At 44.8% G+C, this 16,843-nt stretch overlaps 1 protein-coding gene across 1 annotated transcript in view; it reads right to left on the bottom strand.

The window, feature by feature from the left end:
* The window catches only part of kmt2d (lysine methyltransferase 2D), a 28,249-nt gene extending 11,847 nt beyond the window's left edge, over positions 1-16,402 (bottom strand). The window contains 35 exon segments of the mRNA XM_022741575.1: positions 106-338; positions 450-516; positions 610-691; positions 2,210-2,333; positions 2,426-4,194; positions 4,516-4,658; positions 4,916-5,080; positions 5,169-6,803; positions 6,919-6,969; positions 7,401-7,474; positions 7,606-7,844; positions 8,054-8,123; positions 8,274-8,432; positions 8,705-9,038; positions 9,136-9,239; positions 9,551-9,673; positions 9,770-9,937; positions 10,037-10,247; positions 10,489-10,627; positions 10,830-10,994; positions 11,278-11,459; positions 11,545-11,649; positions 11,797-11,910; positions 12,005-12,118; positions 12,258-12,655; positions 12,821-12,875; positions 13,400-13,742; positions 13,854-14,032; positions 14,200-14,314; positions 14,465-14,636; positions 15,016-15,178; positions 15,265-15,374; positions 15,547-15,749; positions 15,856-15,967; positions 16,354-16,402. Coding sequence (XP_022597296.1) covers positions 106-338; positions 450-516; positions 610-691; positions 2,210-2,333; positions 2,426-4,194; positions 4,516-4,658; positions 4,916-5,080; positions 5,169-6,803; positions 6,919-6,969; positions 7,401-7,474; positions 7,606-7,844; positions 8,054-8,123; positions 8,274-8,432; positions 8,705-9,038; positions 9,136-9,239; positions 9,551-9,673; positions 9,770-9,937; positions 10,037-10,247; positions 10,489-10,627; positions 10,830-10,994; positions 11,278-11,459; positions 11,545-11,649; positions 11,797-11,910; positions 12,005-12,118; positions 12,258-12,655; positions 12,821-12,875; positions 13,400-13,742; positions 13,854-14,032; positions 14,200-14,314; positions 14,465-14,636; positions 15,016-15,178; positions 15,265-15,374; positions 15,547-15,749; positions 15,856-15,967; positions 16,354-16,402 — 8,469 coding nt within the window.
* Between the last annotated feature and the right edge of the window lie 441 nt (positions 16,403-16,843).

Below are 16,843 nucleotides of genomic sequence, written 5' to 3' on the forward strand. Positions count from 1 at the left end.
AAATTGCAAAACAAGATGCCAAGTGCCTTTGCAGCAGACACATTTGTGAACTTGTTATAAGGTTTTTTGCAGTTGTCTTTTTCAGATACTTTAAAATCTACACACCTGGTCAAGCTGTTTCTGAATTTTGCTCTGCTCTTCTGTAACCAACTTGAGCTTTTCTGCATCTGCCTCAGCAAACTCTCTGCCAGCTTTCTTAGCAGTGCGTTGCTTAGCACACAGTGCCTTGCGTGATTTGCGGTGAACTCCAATCTGTTCCTCCAGAAATTTCAACTGCATTTGGAGTAACTGCTGGGTGTGAAGAAGCCATTCTTCATATTGGTGCTGTTCTGCATCATCTGTAACAGAGGAGACTAAGTTTTATATCCATATCAGAGTATGAGGACAGCAATATAGCATCCAAATGAGTAAATACATTTCTAACAAGAGCGAGTATTAGTAGAACATACTGATGATTCCTTGCACAAACTGTGGAGGGTTAGGTCTTGACTGGGTGGGATCACTTGTTTCTCCCTCCTAAAGACAAGAAGAAAGCATTTAAATAAGTCAGCTACATAACACGTCAAATGATATCAAATCAAATCACTTCTGAAAGGCAGGACAGCATACCTTTGGAGGTCCAGATGTAACTTGACCTGGATCTGTGCCCGGGGCGGAGGCCAGCCTCTGAGCAAGCAGAGAAACTTGTTGCCTGAAGAGAAAGCAAAACATAAAATTTATAACTATACCTGCAGTATACTGAACAATGGGCTATAAGGTTATGTCGTTTCCAAAGCATTGTACAAAAAAACTTGCAAAATCATGATGCTACCATTATCTGATTAGGAATGTCACGAGAATCGATACTTCTGTGCCAAGTCTGAAAATGTGACGGTGCTCGTTTTTTTCTACAGTACCGTAGGTACCGTAGATGTCGTAGGTACTGGAGATGTGATTATTCAGGGACTGACAAGGGCAGTATAATAACCCTACAAGCATCCTAGTCTGACACACTCAAAGAGAAGATGGCAGTTATTAGGGTTGTGCTGATGGATGCTGATCTCGGTGATCGACAATCATCAGAGCGATTGCCAATGCCAATGTCAAGACGATATTTGGCTTGTTTTTCCATGAATGTATTTACTTATTATCATCATTATTTGTAGTATTGAATTAATATTAAGTTTAATTAGACCTGCCAAAGTTTCACATATAGAATCGCATATAAATGATGCATGCAACACCGACGTGCACGCACACACTCCGACCAGCTCATTGTCATTAAAGCCCTGCTTGTTGTGTGTAGGTGCTGTATTGTGATTAAACAGTGGAAATCTATAGACAGAAAAAAACATATGAGAGAGAGCGAGAGAGAGAGAGAGAGCTGCAAGTCATAGACAGCTTTTTCTAGATGATAATCTGGATCGCACAGACCTATAGGATTGTTTATCCTTGGTAGACAAATGTGCTCTGCTAAGTGCCTCGTCTGTCACCCAACACCAATTTGATTGATTCCTTTGTTGAAGTTACAATTGACTGTGATGCATTCAATACAATGCTCTAAAATAAGGTTTTATATTGTTTCCAACATATTCTGTTGTTTGAGTTCTGAGGAAAGCAGATACTTTTAAACCAAGAGAGTTAATTATTTGGCCACTTGGGGGCAGCAGAGGCAAGGAGCACATACAGCACTGACAGTTGTCTATTTACACCATTCAGCAAACACTAATATCTATTTGTAGCCATGCAAGTATAATATCTGCTCCCCTCTGAACTCTGGTGTCCACCAACTCCTGAAGGAATTACCTGGTTCTTTAGTTGGTAAATGCTCCACTAAGTAGGCCGCACAGGCACTGTACCATCATCATTAAAATAAAAATACTTAATATGCAGGAAAAAGGATGCATGTCTGGTAGACCTTAACATTTCACTACTGCGTCACACCAAAGTCAGCACTTAGAATATTTTCATTAATGTCTTGGTATACTTGGTCCAAAGAGCATTACTATTTTTGACAGCCTTTGTTTATTTTTTGGCATTTCTAGTGGGGTAGAAACATGCTCTGCTAGGTGTCAGCAGTATCTACTGATTAAGAAGCTAAAGATAGATTTCTTTCTTACTCATCTAGGTTTTTGTATGGATAATTTAAAAATTGTTGAATGAAAACATACTGAACAAACTGACCGAAACCAAAACCAAAACATGTTCAACTAATGTTATAAAAAAATACCTGTTAATGCCAGGGGGACCAACCATTGGATCTTGTGCCAACACTCTCTTGATACCCTTAAGTGCCACCATCTTTGCCTTGGCAATAGGGTCCATGATGTCGTCAGTAGCAAATTTGTCTAAATCTGCAATGAAAGAAGACGACAAAATCTGTTGATATAGTATGAAAAGAACATCATTAAATAGGGTAATGACGGAGATAAGCCAGGTTCCTTACCTTTATCTGGGAAGAAATTGTTGGCCAGAGGTGCCTGTTTAACCACTGGCTGCGGCTGTGGTTGATGACTGAGACCTGTATGGATTCCTGGCTGCACCATCCTCATCATGGCCTGCTGCTGGGCCATGGGTATGTGAGGTGGAGGTGCCATTCCAGGTCCCATGAGCCTTTGCTGCTGCTGCTGCAACATGTGCGGAGCACGGGGAACCATCCCTGGCTGACCCATCATTCCTTGGGGTGGTGGACGATGGTGGTGTTGCAGCATTATTTGCCCAGGTGCCTGTGGGTTTGGCTGTTGACTTGGGAGGCCAGGAAAATGAGGGGCCATGCCTCCCTGGTGGAGGGAACTGAGCTGTTGCTGCTTCTGTAGTTCCTTCTTCTCATGCTCCAGCAGATCCTGTATTAGAAGAGGCAGTTCACCATCTAAAGAGCTCTCTACCTTTGCCAAATCAACAGCAGGGGAGTGGTGTCCCCCTACATCAGGGAGCCCCAGCGGATCATCACCAATATCTGCATGTGGAGCAGCTGGAGGAAAAGGCAATGGGTCGGCTTGTCCTGGAAGGGGGTACGGAAGACCCCCCAGTCGAACAGAACTGAGTGAAGCTGACTGGTTTTCTGTTTGTGCAGGCTTGGCTGATGGTGTGGTCCCACCAAGAAGCATTGATACAGCCTCTCCCATTTCATCTTTCACCACTGTCTGTCCTGGCTGGGTCAGGCCTCTGTCTTCTACTTTGACTTTGGAGGTATCAACAGTTTCTGTAGGGGGTGGCAGTTGCGTAGCAGACCCCCCTGCAGTGGCAGGGGCTGTTGTGACAGACTTCTGCCCTGGCTCCACTTTGGCTTTCTCTTCCACTTTAATGAGTGCAGATCCAGAGGAAGATGAAGGTGCTTCACTTTCTGCTTCTACCAAACGCAGCTGGTCTGAGAAGACATCCTTAGGGTCTCCTTGGTCCAGTTCGGGGTCAGTGTAAGCCAGCAGATCAAACTCGTCACTGTTAAGCAAGTCGTCTAGATGTGGATCATTGGTTTCAAGGTTGTCCAGGTTGCCCAAGTCATCATCTCCTTTGTCAGGGTCCAAGTCTAGAGCCAAATCATCCTCATCCTCCACACCTCCATCCCCTGGGGCCTCCCCAAGCCCCTCAAGATCAGGTTCTGGCAGTTCCTCACTGTTTTCTACGGTGGCAGTCTGAGGCTGTGTGACTAGGCTTGACTGTGGAAGCTGATGCTGCTCAGTGCTAGGAGTGTTGGCATTGGAAGTAGCCTGGGACTGCAGGTGGGTCTGTTGTGATACTGGGCCTGCAGACTGCTGAGGCAGTAAAACTGACAGTCCACCCTGCTGTAACCCTAGCTGTGACTCATTGCCCCCCTCCGTTTGAATGCCACCAGCTTGAGCAATGGGATGTTGTTGAACATAAGGTGCTGCCATCTCTTGCTGTGGAAAGAGACGTGGTCTTGGCTGGGGTCCACGGGGCAAAAACTGGGGTCGTAGGGATAGCCTTTGTGAGTTATGTCTCAATTCAATGAACTGCGGAGGAGGTCCTTGACCCATTGGCTGCATGGTCTCCCCTCCATGTGCTGGTATCATGGTGTGAGGGTTACCCATGCTCTCCATACCCTGGATGTTGACAGCAGGGTTAAGATTGTGCCTTATGCCAATAGCCTCTATGCCAGGCTGGGGGAACCTTCTTGGACCTGGTGCCTGGCCCTGCCACTGTGGAGGGAATGGTGTGCGGGCAAACATGCCCTGAGGTCTGATGTGCCCTGGTGGCCTGAAGGACAGAAAAGAAAAGAAAAGAAGAAATATATTTCAATTCAAATAGTGTTTATGACATCACAGAATTTTGCACTCCTGGCACCATTTCCTTCCCAAATCAGTTCCTGTAATATTACAATTTAGTAATGCTTTCATATTGTTATGGACATTATACAGCTACTGACATGCTTTAATTGTAACCAACCAAAATGACCAGATGCTAAAGTTTCTTGGGTTACCATTAAGCTAACAGTAAGGGAAATGTTCTAATTGTGGAAGGAGAGTCGGATCTTACTGTTTCACACCAATTGTGAATCTATTTCAATGAAGAGATTACCTTAGTGCACTGGGATCCATGATGGCAGGGGTTCCTGTAGGTGGTGGGCGAATGAGCTTGTCCTCCATACCTCCAACAGGCATGGGCATCTTCCCTGCCACAGAAGCCTGAGCTCCAGCAGTAGCAGCAGTAGCAGCACGATCCTAAAGCAAGTAATAACAGCAAAAATAAGTAAATGTATCATTCCTTTTATTTGCTGCTTTCTCACCACTGGACAGAGAGGTCAAAGTGCAATATCACCAACAGAATGGTGCAGCTGTACCTTTAGTAATTAAGTTTACTTTATATGAACTCTTTAGCAGAGCAGATATTTACTGGGATTTTAGCCAGGTCTTTACATCATACTATTGGCAAGGTGTTGCACTTGTAATGTTGATGGCATATTGATCAAGGTGTGTACCTGTGGATAAGGTGGTGGTGCTCTGTGGGCCTTGTTGTCTTGTTGAAAAGCCCCCATCTCTCCTCCAGACCAGCCAGGGGATGCACTACCAGCAGCAGCAGCCTCCTTCTCTTGTCTCATGGAATTTCTTTGCATTTGTTGTCTGATTAAGAATTCCCTCAGTCTCTGGCGCTAAAAACACACACAACGCACTGATTAGCAAAACACGCAAGAGGTAGACAGAATGACTGTTCACTGGTTAATATTATGATACCTGTCTGTGCTTCTCCAGCTCAGAGGGGCTAAGGCCTACTAACGCAGGGTCCTGCACTGCTGACATGTCGGGCATTTCTTGAGTGCCTGGCAAAGATGGCTGGTGAGGTGCGTCTGGAGGGCGGACAGCTGGTAGTTCTTGAGATCCAGAAGAAGGTGGCACCCTGGAGCTGAAGCCATCTGCCCCCATAGTCTGCTGAGTTTGTGTCTGTGGTTGCTGGAGCTGACCCTGTGCCATCTGACTCTGCTGCTGGGGTATTTGGAGGCCTCCGGTGCTGGGGCTGCGGCTGAAATTAGGAGCTGCTGAGGGTTTACCAGAGAGAGGATCCCCTATGGAACTGTTGGTGGGATGGGGTGGAGGTGCCTGGTTAGGATGAGGTGAGCTTTTGTAACATGTGCTACCCTCTGGGGCAACAGAGGGCGGACGAGGAGGTTTGTGGATAGTAGCAAAATGGTCTCTAGATTGTGGCCTTGAAGGTGGCTGAGAACAAAGGTCTGGGGATTGGAAACGTGGGGTAGCAGGAGACTGGACACTGTAACCATCGTTGGAGAGGCCACCAGGAGTGTGGGGAGACTGAGAGCTGCCCTGGGACTGTGGGCTGGAGGGCACTCTAGGGCATAGTTCCTGTTGAGCTACAGGATGTCTCTGGGGCCCAAGAGAACAGCTGTCACCTGACTGCGGTCGGGGAGTTAGTGGTGGCTGAGTGTGGGGGTCAGAGAAAGACTGGGAGGGAGACTGCCTATAGCCTTCAGATGGATGGCTAGGGGAAGCTCCAGGATGAAGTGCACCACCTTCCCCTTGGTGCATCCTTGGCGTCATGGGTGCTTTGAATAAACCGTCACCAGACTCTAGCATCCCAGCGGGGGAGCCAGTGGATAGGTCAGGTCTTCCAACTGCAGAGGAGCGCGGAGAAGGCGCACTCATATCAGCCCTGTACTGCCCTGTGCTTGCAGGTGAGGAAGCCACTGCAGAGGGTGATGGGGAGGAACCATATTCTGGTCGTCCCATCCCTTGCTGGGTTCTGAAAGGGTCTCCGTAATGAGTATTGTGGGGTGGTGAGAAGATGGGTGAATCCCCAAGCCCAGCACCTCTTGAATGAGGACTTTCTGGAGGTCCTAGGGACTCCTGAGAGCCTTGCTGTGATTGTGGTAAATGACCCTGTTGCTGCTGCAGCTGTGATCTGAAGTAGGGGTCAACCTGCTGAGCCCGTCTGGGGGTTCCAGGAGTTCCTGGTTGCATGTCAAAGGGGCCAAGACTGGCTGGCCGTCCCTGAGGAGGACCCTGTGGGCCGGAAGTAGAATAACCTGAGGAAGAGGCCTGTAAGGGGCTGGCCCCAGCGTGGGAGAAGGGTGTGGTTGGGTGAGAATGAGAATGGGGTGACTGAGAAGGAAGCTTAGCCAAGGGATCTGTCCGAATTTCAGCTGACCCTGGGGTCTGAACAGGTCCATCTGAGAAAAATACAGAGGATGATCCTGAATCTGGAGGGAAGGGAAATGGGCTTTCTGCAGAGCTGGGCTGGGAAGAGATTGATGTAGAGCCTGAAGGTGGAGGGATCTGGAGGTGTAAACTGGGCCGTTCTCCCTTCACACGCCCTGGCTCTTGTTTGACTGGCCTGCACACCTGACTCTCTGCCTGCTGTGAGAAGAGAAGGGTACAGAGCAAACATGAATCTGTTCTACGACTATAATGAAAGATACCAAAACCTTTCATTCATCCTGACAATAAAAGGGATGTTGATGCTTTAACTCACCTTCTGTGCCTTGTTGATCCTCTGAGCTGCTCGGTTATCTTTGGCCTTTTGCTAAAGAAAATAATTAGATATTAATTAATTATATTAAAAGAGAAATTTCTACTTTTGTGTAACAACAGATACTAATAATATAGTATAGTAGTAATAATTTATAATTGCAAAAACATCACACATTGTATAGTCTAAACCTGGATATACCTAATGTCAAAATTTTCATCGGGGTTCTAATCAGCAGTACGCACCACTCCAGATAATGTCAAGGTGACAGACATTTTAAATTTGAGTGACAAGTTTCCTTTATTTCTGTATTTGGTCATTTTTCCCTTGACACTTTCTGCATAGAAGTGAGAGCTGCACAAGCCACTAGATAGAATATGATCACACAGAGTAACAAGAGCCTGACGTCATTCACTACATTTTTGAAATTTGTGTTACAACAGACCATCAGGAAACAATTGGTTTAGTTAATATATAGTACCTACCAGATATGGAGCCTTGTCAGCAGCTGACACCTTCCTCCAGATCTTCATGATTTGCTTACAGCGGCTAGCCCAGTCTGGGACAGGAGAAATATTTAACAGTTGTTCGATATCTGACAGTGATATATATACCTTACTTTGAAAAAGCATGACTGTTTGGTCTAATAATAAGTTGTTCATTGTCTTGAAGTATTTCTTCTGCACTCACCTGGGTAGTCCTGTTTGAGAGTGGGAAAGTTGGTATTGGCATAAAGCACAGGTGAAATGGTTGAGAGCTCTCCCAGCTCCTCGTCTTTCTCCCAGCGCTGGAGACTGCGCTGGTTGTAGGACAGCCCATCACCCTCTGCCTCAGTGGGGGTTGGTGGGGAGGAGGGGGTTGCTGGGGTAGAGGGAGTGGCCCAGGGGCTCTCCTCACCCCCATCTGGACTGAACAGCCCTCCTCGGTCCCTGTACACCATACAAGAGTGTATTGTCTTATATAAAATAAAGGGCTTATATGTGTCAGCATTAGAAACAGTCTATTTTAAAATGGAAAAAATAAAACAGAATTACACATCTTATTTTACACTGTTATCTACAGCGCTAGTTGCTGCAGAACTAAATACTACAGACTGTTGCAAAATAAAAAGCACTAGGCAATTCAGAAATGGTCCTACCGCATGTCAAAGAACGGCGACTGAGAGAGGCCAGGAAAGGCATCCATCATTCCAGCTGAGGGCAGGGACCCTGTAAGAGATTTACCATGTTTGAATCCCAAAACTGAACTTCACTTAAACCTTATTTGTGTACTTAGTCCTAAATCATACCACAAATATTGTTTTGAACATCAAAAAGGTTATAATGACATGATCATCTGCAGGCATCCCTTGTACACACCTGAGAGGAGAGCTCTCTGTGGCAGAGCGCTACGATTGAGTTCTCCCTTACTGCCCTCCAAGATGGGCTTCATGCCCCCCAAAGAGGAGCCATCTGACACTCCTAGAACCTTCCTGAAGAACTGCTCAGAGTCCTGACTTTCCACCCCTTGTGGAAGACCTGTCAAAGTATCATGTAGGACAGGATGTTAACAACAGATATTAGATCTTTCCCCAAGTTAGTTTTGTATACTGTATATATAAAAGTATCTTCTCAGGGGATTACCTTCACTTTTTTCTGCATCAGAGTCATGAGGATCAGTCGATGCCTGGTCCTTCAGCGATGAGGATGGTGCAGATACTCCTAAAAATGTGCAATTTTAAAACCAACTTGGAATTGCTTCATGACCATAACAATAAACCAGTAACATCAATGTCCAAAGAGACACTTACCTGCACCTTCTCCCTGAGCTTGGGGGGCCTCACCCCCCTCTTGCTTGACAGGAAAATTATCTTCCACCGCACGATCCTTAGCCTCAGCTAGTGAGAGAAGCACAAAGGTCACACACCCTGTAATGACCTTTTCCACACATAATATCACAAATTATTAGCAGAGTTTTCATGTGTCACAGGTGAAGTTAGCGTTCTTACTCTCTGGGGCAGTAGTTCTGACCCCTGATGGTGCTGGTAATGAAGGTCGGACAAGGCATGCGCCTGGCCTCTGCCCTGGGGGTATCATCACAGCTTTCTTACTCAAGTCTATTAGTGTCTTCCCAAAGAAAGCCTCCTGCAGTGAATTACAAATATTTGTTATGAATATTACACACCTGAATACCTTGAGTTTCAAAATTGTTTAAAGCACCCAGCACAGAGAGATTACAAACCTGGAGATAAGCTGGAAACATGTCTTCAAGTTTGCTCTTCTTTCGTCCTCGACGTTTCTTGGCCTGTTCCTCCCCCTCCACTGGTTTAGGATCCATTATGTTATCTGTGTCAGGGTGAGGTCCTATAAATATATAACCATGGATTCAGTTTCCTAAATTTATAATATTGACAAAAGACACACAGTTTTTGCTGCATGACCGTGCTTTTCTTGCCCAATCCCTTCACGTTGGCACACCTGTTGCATCAACAGAGTGGCCTTATTCAAATGAACGAGGGGGATCTGTTTTTTCATGCAAGACTAATGTCTGTCTGAACATGGCCTTAGGAGGAGACCATAAGAATTATGGAATTACATCATTATCAAATTTAAATAGTGGATGAAATGAAATTCAACAGTTTATTGTTGTCACTAACCTTCCTCAATGGTTCTCTCTATTGGCTGTCCATCTAATGTAGTCTCTCCAGCCAGCTGGGCAAAGAATTCTTTCTTCATCCGTGTGTGACACTTCCTTTGTCGCACCATGAAGCCTCCAATTCCTGGTACGATTTATAAATAAAATATTTGTAAATAATTTGTCCTCAGACATCTATGTAGATGTTAAATGTTGTTTTGTTAAATTCTGGATATCTTACCAGGCCTGTAGGGTTTCCGCTTTCTTTTTTTACTATCATCTGTCTCTTCTGCTCCTTTGAGACCATCGCAGTCAGCCATGCCTTCAGTGCCTCCCTCTGCACCTGCCTCCCTTTCAGGGCTCCCAGGGTTCTCCATCTTGGATTCACATTCCATGGGCTCCCCACAGCCTTGATATACAAGATAAAAAATAATTTCACATTAAAAAAGGAGCAAAACACTCCTGAAAATTAATCATAAATCAACGGATGAGCAGAAAGTGCGCCAACCTTTCCCATCCTCCCCTTCTCCTTCGACCTCTCTCAGATCCACTCCATCAGGACCTCCTTCACAACACAGAGTGCCGAGACGGGAGCGACGTTGCCGTCTCTTGTGCAGGGGAGACATGGAGATAGTGCGAAGCAGGGACATACCCGACTCTGTCAGCCACACACCCTCCAACCAGTAGAACTGGGGTTCTGTAAAGTGGCAATTGCTAATCTGAATGACTTAAAATAAAACAAACAAAAGACAACTATGCAGAATGTGCTTGTGATAATCAACATGAATAAGCTGAATCCACTGACCTGGCTCTTTGATCTTTATTGAAGCCATAATGGCTGACTCTACTACTGTGACCAAAGGCAAAAAATCAAGTAGAGAAAGCAAAAGAAATTGTGTCATCAGTAAGGACAGAAATACCCTGTGAATATTTTTGATACCACAATTTTTAGGTCTTCACTTTTAAAATAGTGTCATTTCGAGACTTACCCACAGGTTTCGGAACATATGGGGTGCAGGATGTGCAGGCAAAGCCCTCATCAGAAGCTTGTTCCACCTCATCCTCTGTGTACAGACTCTCACAGACAGCATGGACCCATCTGCACAGGCACACAGAAATACATTGATACGCATACTTTTCATCACCAATCACCGCAAATCAAAGATGTTATGGAATAATTCATGATATGAGAAATACATGAATAATCCATTCCCCGCTTGTCTTCATTAGCTGTAGTCTCATGAATACCTCAGTTTCTGTGCCTGGTGTGTGCGTGTGTAGTTCTAATGAGCAGCACCCACCGATCACAGTACTGACACTGCAGCAACAGCTCCTCCTCCATGAAGTTCTCTCTGCATACTGGACACGAGACGAGGCTGGCACATGGGCCACAGTGGGTGTAGTTGTTCTGCCACTCACAGTGGAAACCTGGTGAGTTGGAACCACACTGCACACAGCACACACACCTGCACAGAAGTAGTAAAGCACTCTTTAGATTTAGCAATTATATAGGCAATATGGAAGATTTAATAACAAATAAAGATGCCATTGTGAGTGGTCTAACAATTTTCTGTTGCTACAGAAGCAAGAGACAGAGGGATGGGCCTCTGAATTGCTATTGCAGGGCCGAGGCTTGAGTGTTTTACATAATATGCAAATTTACATGTATTCATTTCCATTTGACCCTATTCAAAGCTGCAAGGCTGAACGAAACGTTGTGGTCTAAGAGTGTAAGTATATTTTTTTTACCATTTGCACTTCCAACCACCCTTGGGTACAGTGTGCAAGGGCGGGTCCAAGCAGTAGGTGTGATAGCTGACATCACAGTCATCACACAGCAGCAGACGGGAAGGGTCCGAAGCCTTTCCACACATCTCACACACAATACATTCCAAACAGCGCCAGCCCTTGCGAAGCATCGTCTTGGTGATCTACAGGAGATACAAGGTTTAATCTGTCTGGATTTAACCAGATACAGTGACGAAAAAACAAAAAACAGGATAAAATTGTGCTTACTTTGCTGTTCACACAGTAAGGATGGTAACACTGGGCACACTGGGCACAAGCCAACAACTGCCCCTCCATACCCTTTCCAAAACTGCCACACACAACACACATATCCTAAAGCAGGAGAGAAAGTGAGAAGGAAAAATGAAAGAAAGGAACAAAGAATCTATCTGCATCACATTTCAAAGTGACACCTTTGGTTCTTGGCAGAAAAAATGCCACAGGGTAAATGAAAACGTCAAACTACAAGAAAAGCTGTACCTGGAGCAGGACAAATTTATCAGTGTTTGAGAAAAGAACCACTGTGTTCTGCATGGTGTCATCTTCCTCATCCTCTTCATCCTTATTTATTCCAGTGTCTGTGGTCATGCTTAGCTGTGGACAAAGGGATAAATTATGTGTGATGACCACGCTATAAAAGTGAAAGGATGTGAAAGAACATCTGAATGGCGTGTAAAGCACAGCTCACCAAGAAAGCATCAATGCAGGAGGCCATGGCTTTGAGGCGTGACCTCCCACCACGCCCTCTCCCTCCACCACCCCCTCGAGGTCTACGCTTCCCGGGGAAACTATTGCTTCGCCCCTAAAACAACATTTCAATGTCAAGTTGTGTTGTGACACTGTGACAATGGCACCTTAACAATAAAAACAAGTTATGGTTAAATGTCAGCTGTTCAAGCTGACTCAAAAAACATAGACCAACTTGTACATGATGACCTCACCTGTTTGACCCTTGAGCGGCCTGGGGATCCTCTGCGTTTTGCCTTCTCTCTGTCGCTTCTGAGAGGTTCAAAGGGAAGCGAATCATCAGTCTCGGTGAGCAGGTTATCTGCATGTGAGCGGCCAGCAGGTACAAGGCCAAGCTCCATGGAGAGCTGAGGGTCGGGTTCTCCCGGAGAGCCCAGAAAGCCACTGCTGCTCTCGTCTCCATGGCTCATATTAGACATCTCGTCTAGCAGTAATTCCGGCTTAACCTCTAGCTCCTGCAGTTCCTGTTTAATGTCATCATTATGTCCTTCTCCTTTCATTTGCTCATCATCCTCTTCTTCCTCCTCCTCCTCCTCAGAGTGAGGTAGTAACCTCCCTTCCATGTCCACAGCAGAGAGGGCCTCTTGTGTGTCTACTGATAAAGAAAGAAGAGAAGCAAACTGGGGGTCCTGGCATGGACTCCTTTCCTGCTGATCAACCATGGGCAAATGCTCCGTTTTGTCCCCAGAGGCAGGAGAGGCAGGTAACTTAAGTGGATCCTTAGTGAATGGTTCTCTGATAGAATGATCAGAGCCACTCTTTAATAACTCTGGTGATGCTTCTTGTTCCACTGAAGGAGCTGCCTCCTGCTCCTCCACCTCCATATTTTCAGGGCCCTGCTGTGACACTGGTGTTGGTTGTACTTTAGGGTTGTTGGACTGTGTCTCTGCTGTGGGATCCTGGGAAGGGGTGGCTTCGGTCACCTGGCTGACTGCCTCTTCTGCTCTCTCTTCATCAGCAGATAGACAAGAGGACTCCTGTTCTGTTGTTGCACATTCTACATTTGAGATTTAGGAATGCAAGTTTATTAGTGTTATCATTTATAAATCTATCATTAGTTACGGCACATCATCATACAAACTATAAAGCACTGCTTTGTGCTCATTTTCAAACACTATGTATTCTGAGTTTACCTGTAGACTCAAGTGGAGCAGCGGGCACCTCAGAAGTTAATTCTTTTGTTGCTATCAGCGGCTCCTCCTCACCGGTTCTCTTCTCAACATCTGTTGTCTCAACAACGGCAGCCTCCACCCCTAGAGCCAAAAGTAGTTAACATACGTAGACACATCTCAGACATGAATAAGACACAGTCCTTAACTAGTCCAGTAAAACTCACTCCTGGCATGTCTATAAACTTTGTATTCAGTTGTGTCTTACCCAAGTCCATGGGTGTTTCTTTGTCAGTTGTGGCTTCAGTCTGACCCATCTCTGATGTGCCTATCTGTCCTGGTGTCACCTCTGATAAGCCCGTATGCTCCTCTGTCACCATGTCTGCATCCGTTTGGATTGTCATCTCCACCAAATCCACATTTCCTTCAGTCTCCTCAGATGCCTCTCTGGTTTCCACCTCTGTTGCCTGTGGTTGAGTGACAGGCTGCTGATGATCCTCCTTGCAAAGCAGGCAAATGCACTTGGCTTCTGGAAGCTCCCCCGATAAAGTACACTCACTGTGCACCCACCTAAGACAATAAAGAGATCATCAAGATGAAATATTGTAAGACAGTTTAAGCAAAAGGCACACATGATAGCTGCTTCCAATGAACACTATTGTGCTTGTGCATTGAACTAACCTGTGGCACATGCTGCAGCACTGCAGAGCAACAGATGGGTTGGCAGCTTTGCTGCACACTCCACACATAGAGCTGCGGTGACGCTGGCAGCCCTCACACACGGTGTAATTGTCAAACCACTGGGCTGAACCTGGCAGCACCAGTCCACGGACACCACACTCCGTGCATACACGACACCTCTGACAAAACACAGATAATGGGTATAAAATGTAAACCAAACGCTGAAAGAGGCACAAGAAAGGTCTGAAAGATTTACTGTCATAAAAGCCAGTAACAATGCCGTCACAGTAAGTTTCCATGGTAAGGGCCTCCCTTTGCACAGAGGGGAATGACAATTGTGACTTACTCTGCATTTCCATGGGTCAGAGGGAAGAGAATCCATGGCTGGCTGGAGACAAAAGGTGTGGTAGCCCTTATCACAGGCATCGCATACCAACATTTTGGAGTCTTCGCCTGGTTGTCTAATAAAATGAAGAATCCAGACATTACTCATAGGAATCAGGAATAAAGTAAAACTATCTTAAAAACAATGTAAATAGCATGCAAAATGTTTAGCACAACATCTGAATCTCTTGTTCAGGGTGCAGTTTGACTCCCAAGGGTGGACTCACCTGCAAGTCTGGCACACTTTACACTCTGGGCACTGCCATCCTGCCCGCTGGATCGGCGTGGCACCAATCTCAAGACAAGCCGCATGGTAATGTTGGCCACAACCCGTACAGAACAGCAAGTCCATGAGCTCACCCGCTGAGTCACACACTGCACACCAAGCCTCTTCACCTGCTATAAAAAACAAATAAAACAAAAAAGAAAAACAACAAACATACAATTTGTATTTCAAAAAAATAAACTCATATTAGCATGGTTTTTGTTTCAGTTCTTCTTAGTTCAATATGTAACAAGCTCAACAAGCTATTAAGGCAGCTGACATTTTCCAACAACATAGATCATAAAAATGTTAAAAGCCTTCGCTGACAGGCCACAGTTGCTAAACCAAACTCAGTATGGAGCACACTCTTTGTCTTACAGGAATTCTGACAAAGCATCACAGCCTTGGACCTTTAGGGCAGTTGGTCATCTCTGTGATATGTGCAAGCCTTATATTGTGAGCATGTCCCAGGTAATGACATCACATTTTTACACAGGTGTCTGGTTCTATTACCTAACTCCTCGGCCTTGTCTATATGTTCTGGACAGAGAAGGACCAACTGCTTCATGGACTGGAAGGATCCACTGGCTGCCGAGCAGGGGAAGTGGTAGAACCGTGAGCAGCCCTCAGCATGGCATCGAATGGTTGCACCTAGTCTTTTGCAGTATTCGCAAAGCTGAAACAAACCAATGATAACAAGTGAGTAATGATTATATTCTCACCCAACACCATCTAATCCAAGTCTATGGACAGCACACTTACCCGCTGTGTCCCTGAGATAACGGCCTTATCCACGTTCTCCAGCTCCTCTTTCTCCATCCGCTTTACTCCTTCTGACCACACCGCACACCAGTGATGAACCCAACAACCCCCTGTTCAGTATAAAGCCCAAAATAAGTAGAATCTCTAACTAAACAATTCTACATCTCAGAGCTGTATTTCTATTAAATGGAACATTTGACTGTCTACTGATGAATTCATTTGTAAAAGTAATAATGTATTGTACACGAATAAAATATAACAGTATAATGCTTTGAGTTCAACCTGAGTCATCAAAGAGTGCCGCCAGACAGGGGGAGTCGGCAAATCCAATGGAAGACAGGTCATCATTCCCGGGTTGTGGCAGTGGGGAAGCTGATGGCTTGAGGGTCGGCCGCTCAGAAGATGGCCCAAAGTGTCTCAGTTCCCGCTGTCCATGCAGGCTCCGCTCCACACAGTTACAAAGCACACAGGCTCGAACGTTCTCTCTGTACAGTAACATTCAGTTTTTGGTATCACCAACAATGAGCTATCTTGGGATAAAGACTGCTACAGTATGCATGTATCGCTTTATGATCTGAATGAATAACTTACACAGGTGTACTGGAAGAGGCTGCAGTAGCAGCAGACGTGTCCTCAGCACCAGAGAGGGCTTTGGACTCTTCCTCAGAGGAGACAGGCTGCTTTGCAGGGGCATTGTCATCAGCTAGAAAATGAAAAAAAAGTTGAGAGAAAAATAAAGAAAATTTCATTTTAAAGCAAACTTTAATTTTTAAATTAAATGAAATGTGAATATATGGATCTCACCAAACCCATATTGACTTATGTGCAAAAGGAAAATAAAAATATTCTAAATTATTCTACTCTATTGTCATCCCTACTAATAAATTATGTTAACAAAATCTCTTGTGGGGAATTAAAAATCTTTGTTTTCAACCATGTGAATTTTTCTTTAAGAGAAATTACAATGATACTAATCTTTATGGAGAATAGTATACATCTATAATGGATGATGTTGGGACATGGGAAAATTAAAAAATAAATAAATAAAAAAAAAATAAAAAAAAAAAAAGAGAGAAAAGAACACAATACCTGTTGGTTCAGAGTCATTCTCTTCGCAGTTTGATTTCTGCTCGTCCATCCCCCGTGCTGATTTTGACCTCCTTGACAGAGATCTGCAATGTAGAATCATAAGTAGCATCAACTTTTCCTTTTATTCAGAAGAAGAATATTTTCATAAAATTATTTACAGAACGTAAACAATCTGTGGGTATTTTGTCTGATAATAGAAAGATGAATATGTCATTAACATCAGGTCTGTTATCACTGCATAATGAATGGAGAGAATAGATCTGATAATGGCATGAAAAACAACAGATCTATGTTTACTTCCATAAAAAATGAACAGCTTTGATATATGCAGGTACCCACTTACCAAAATAAAAAACGAATGTGTTCATTAGCCATATGTATATCATCATTAAAAAAGGAGTCAAAAACGCACCTTTCATTACCACATCATGCTACACACTAGCCTCCCTCTTCATCCAAAAGCACTTTTCACAAGAACACCTACAACCAA

The sequence above is a fragment of the Seriola dumerili genome, unplaced genomic scaffold (assembly GCF_002260705.1).
Source record: "Seriola dumerili isolate Sdu_G_001 unplaced genomic scaffold, Sdu_1.0 BDQW01000056.1, whole genome shotgun sequence".
NCBI classification, from domain to species: Eukaryota; Metazoa; Chordata; class Actinopteri; order Carangiformes; family Carangidae; genus Seriola; species Seriola dumerili.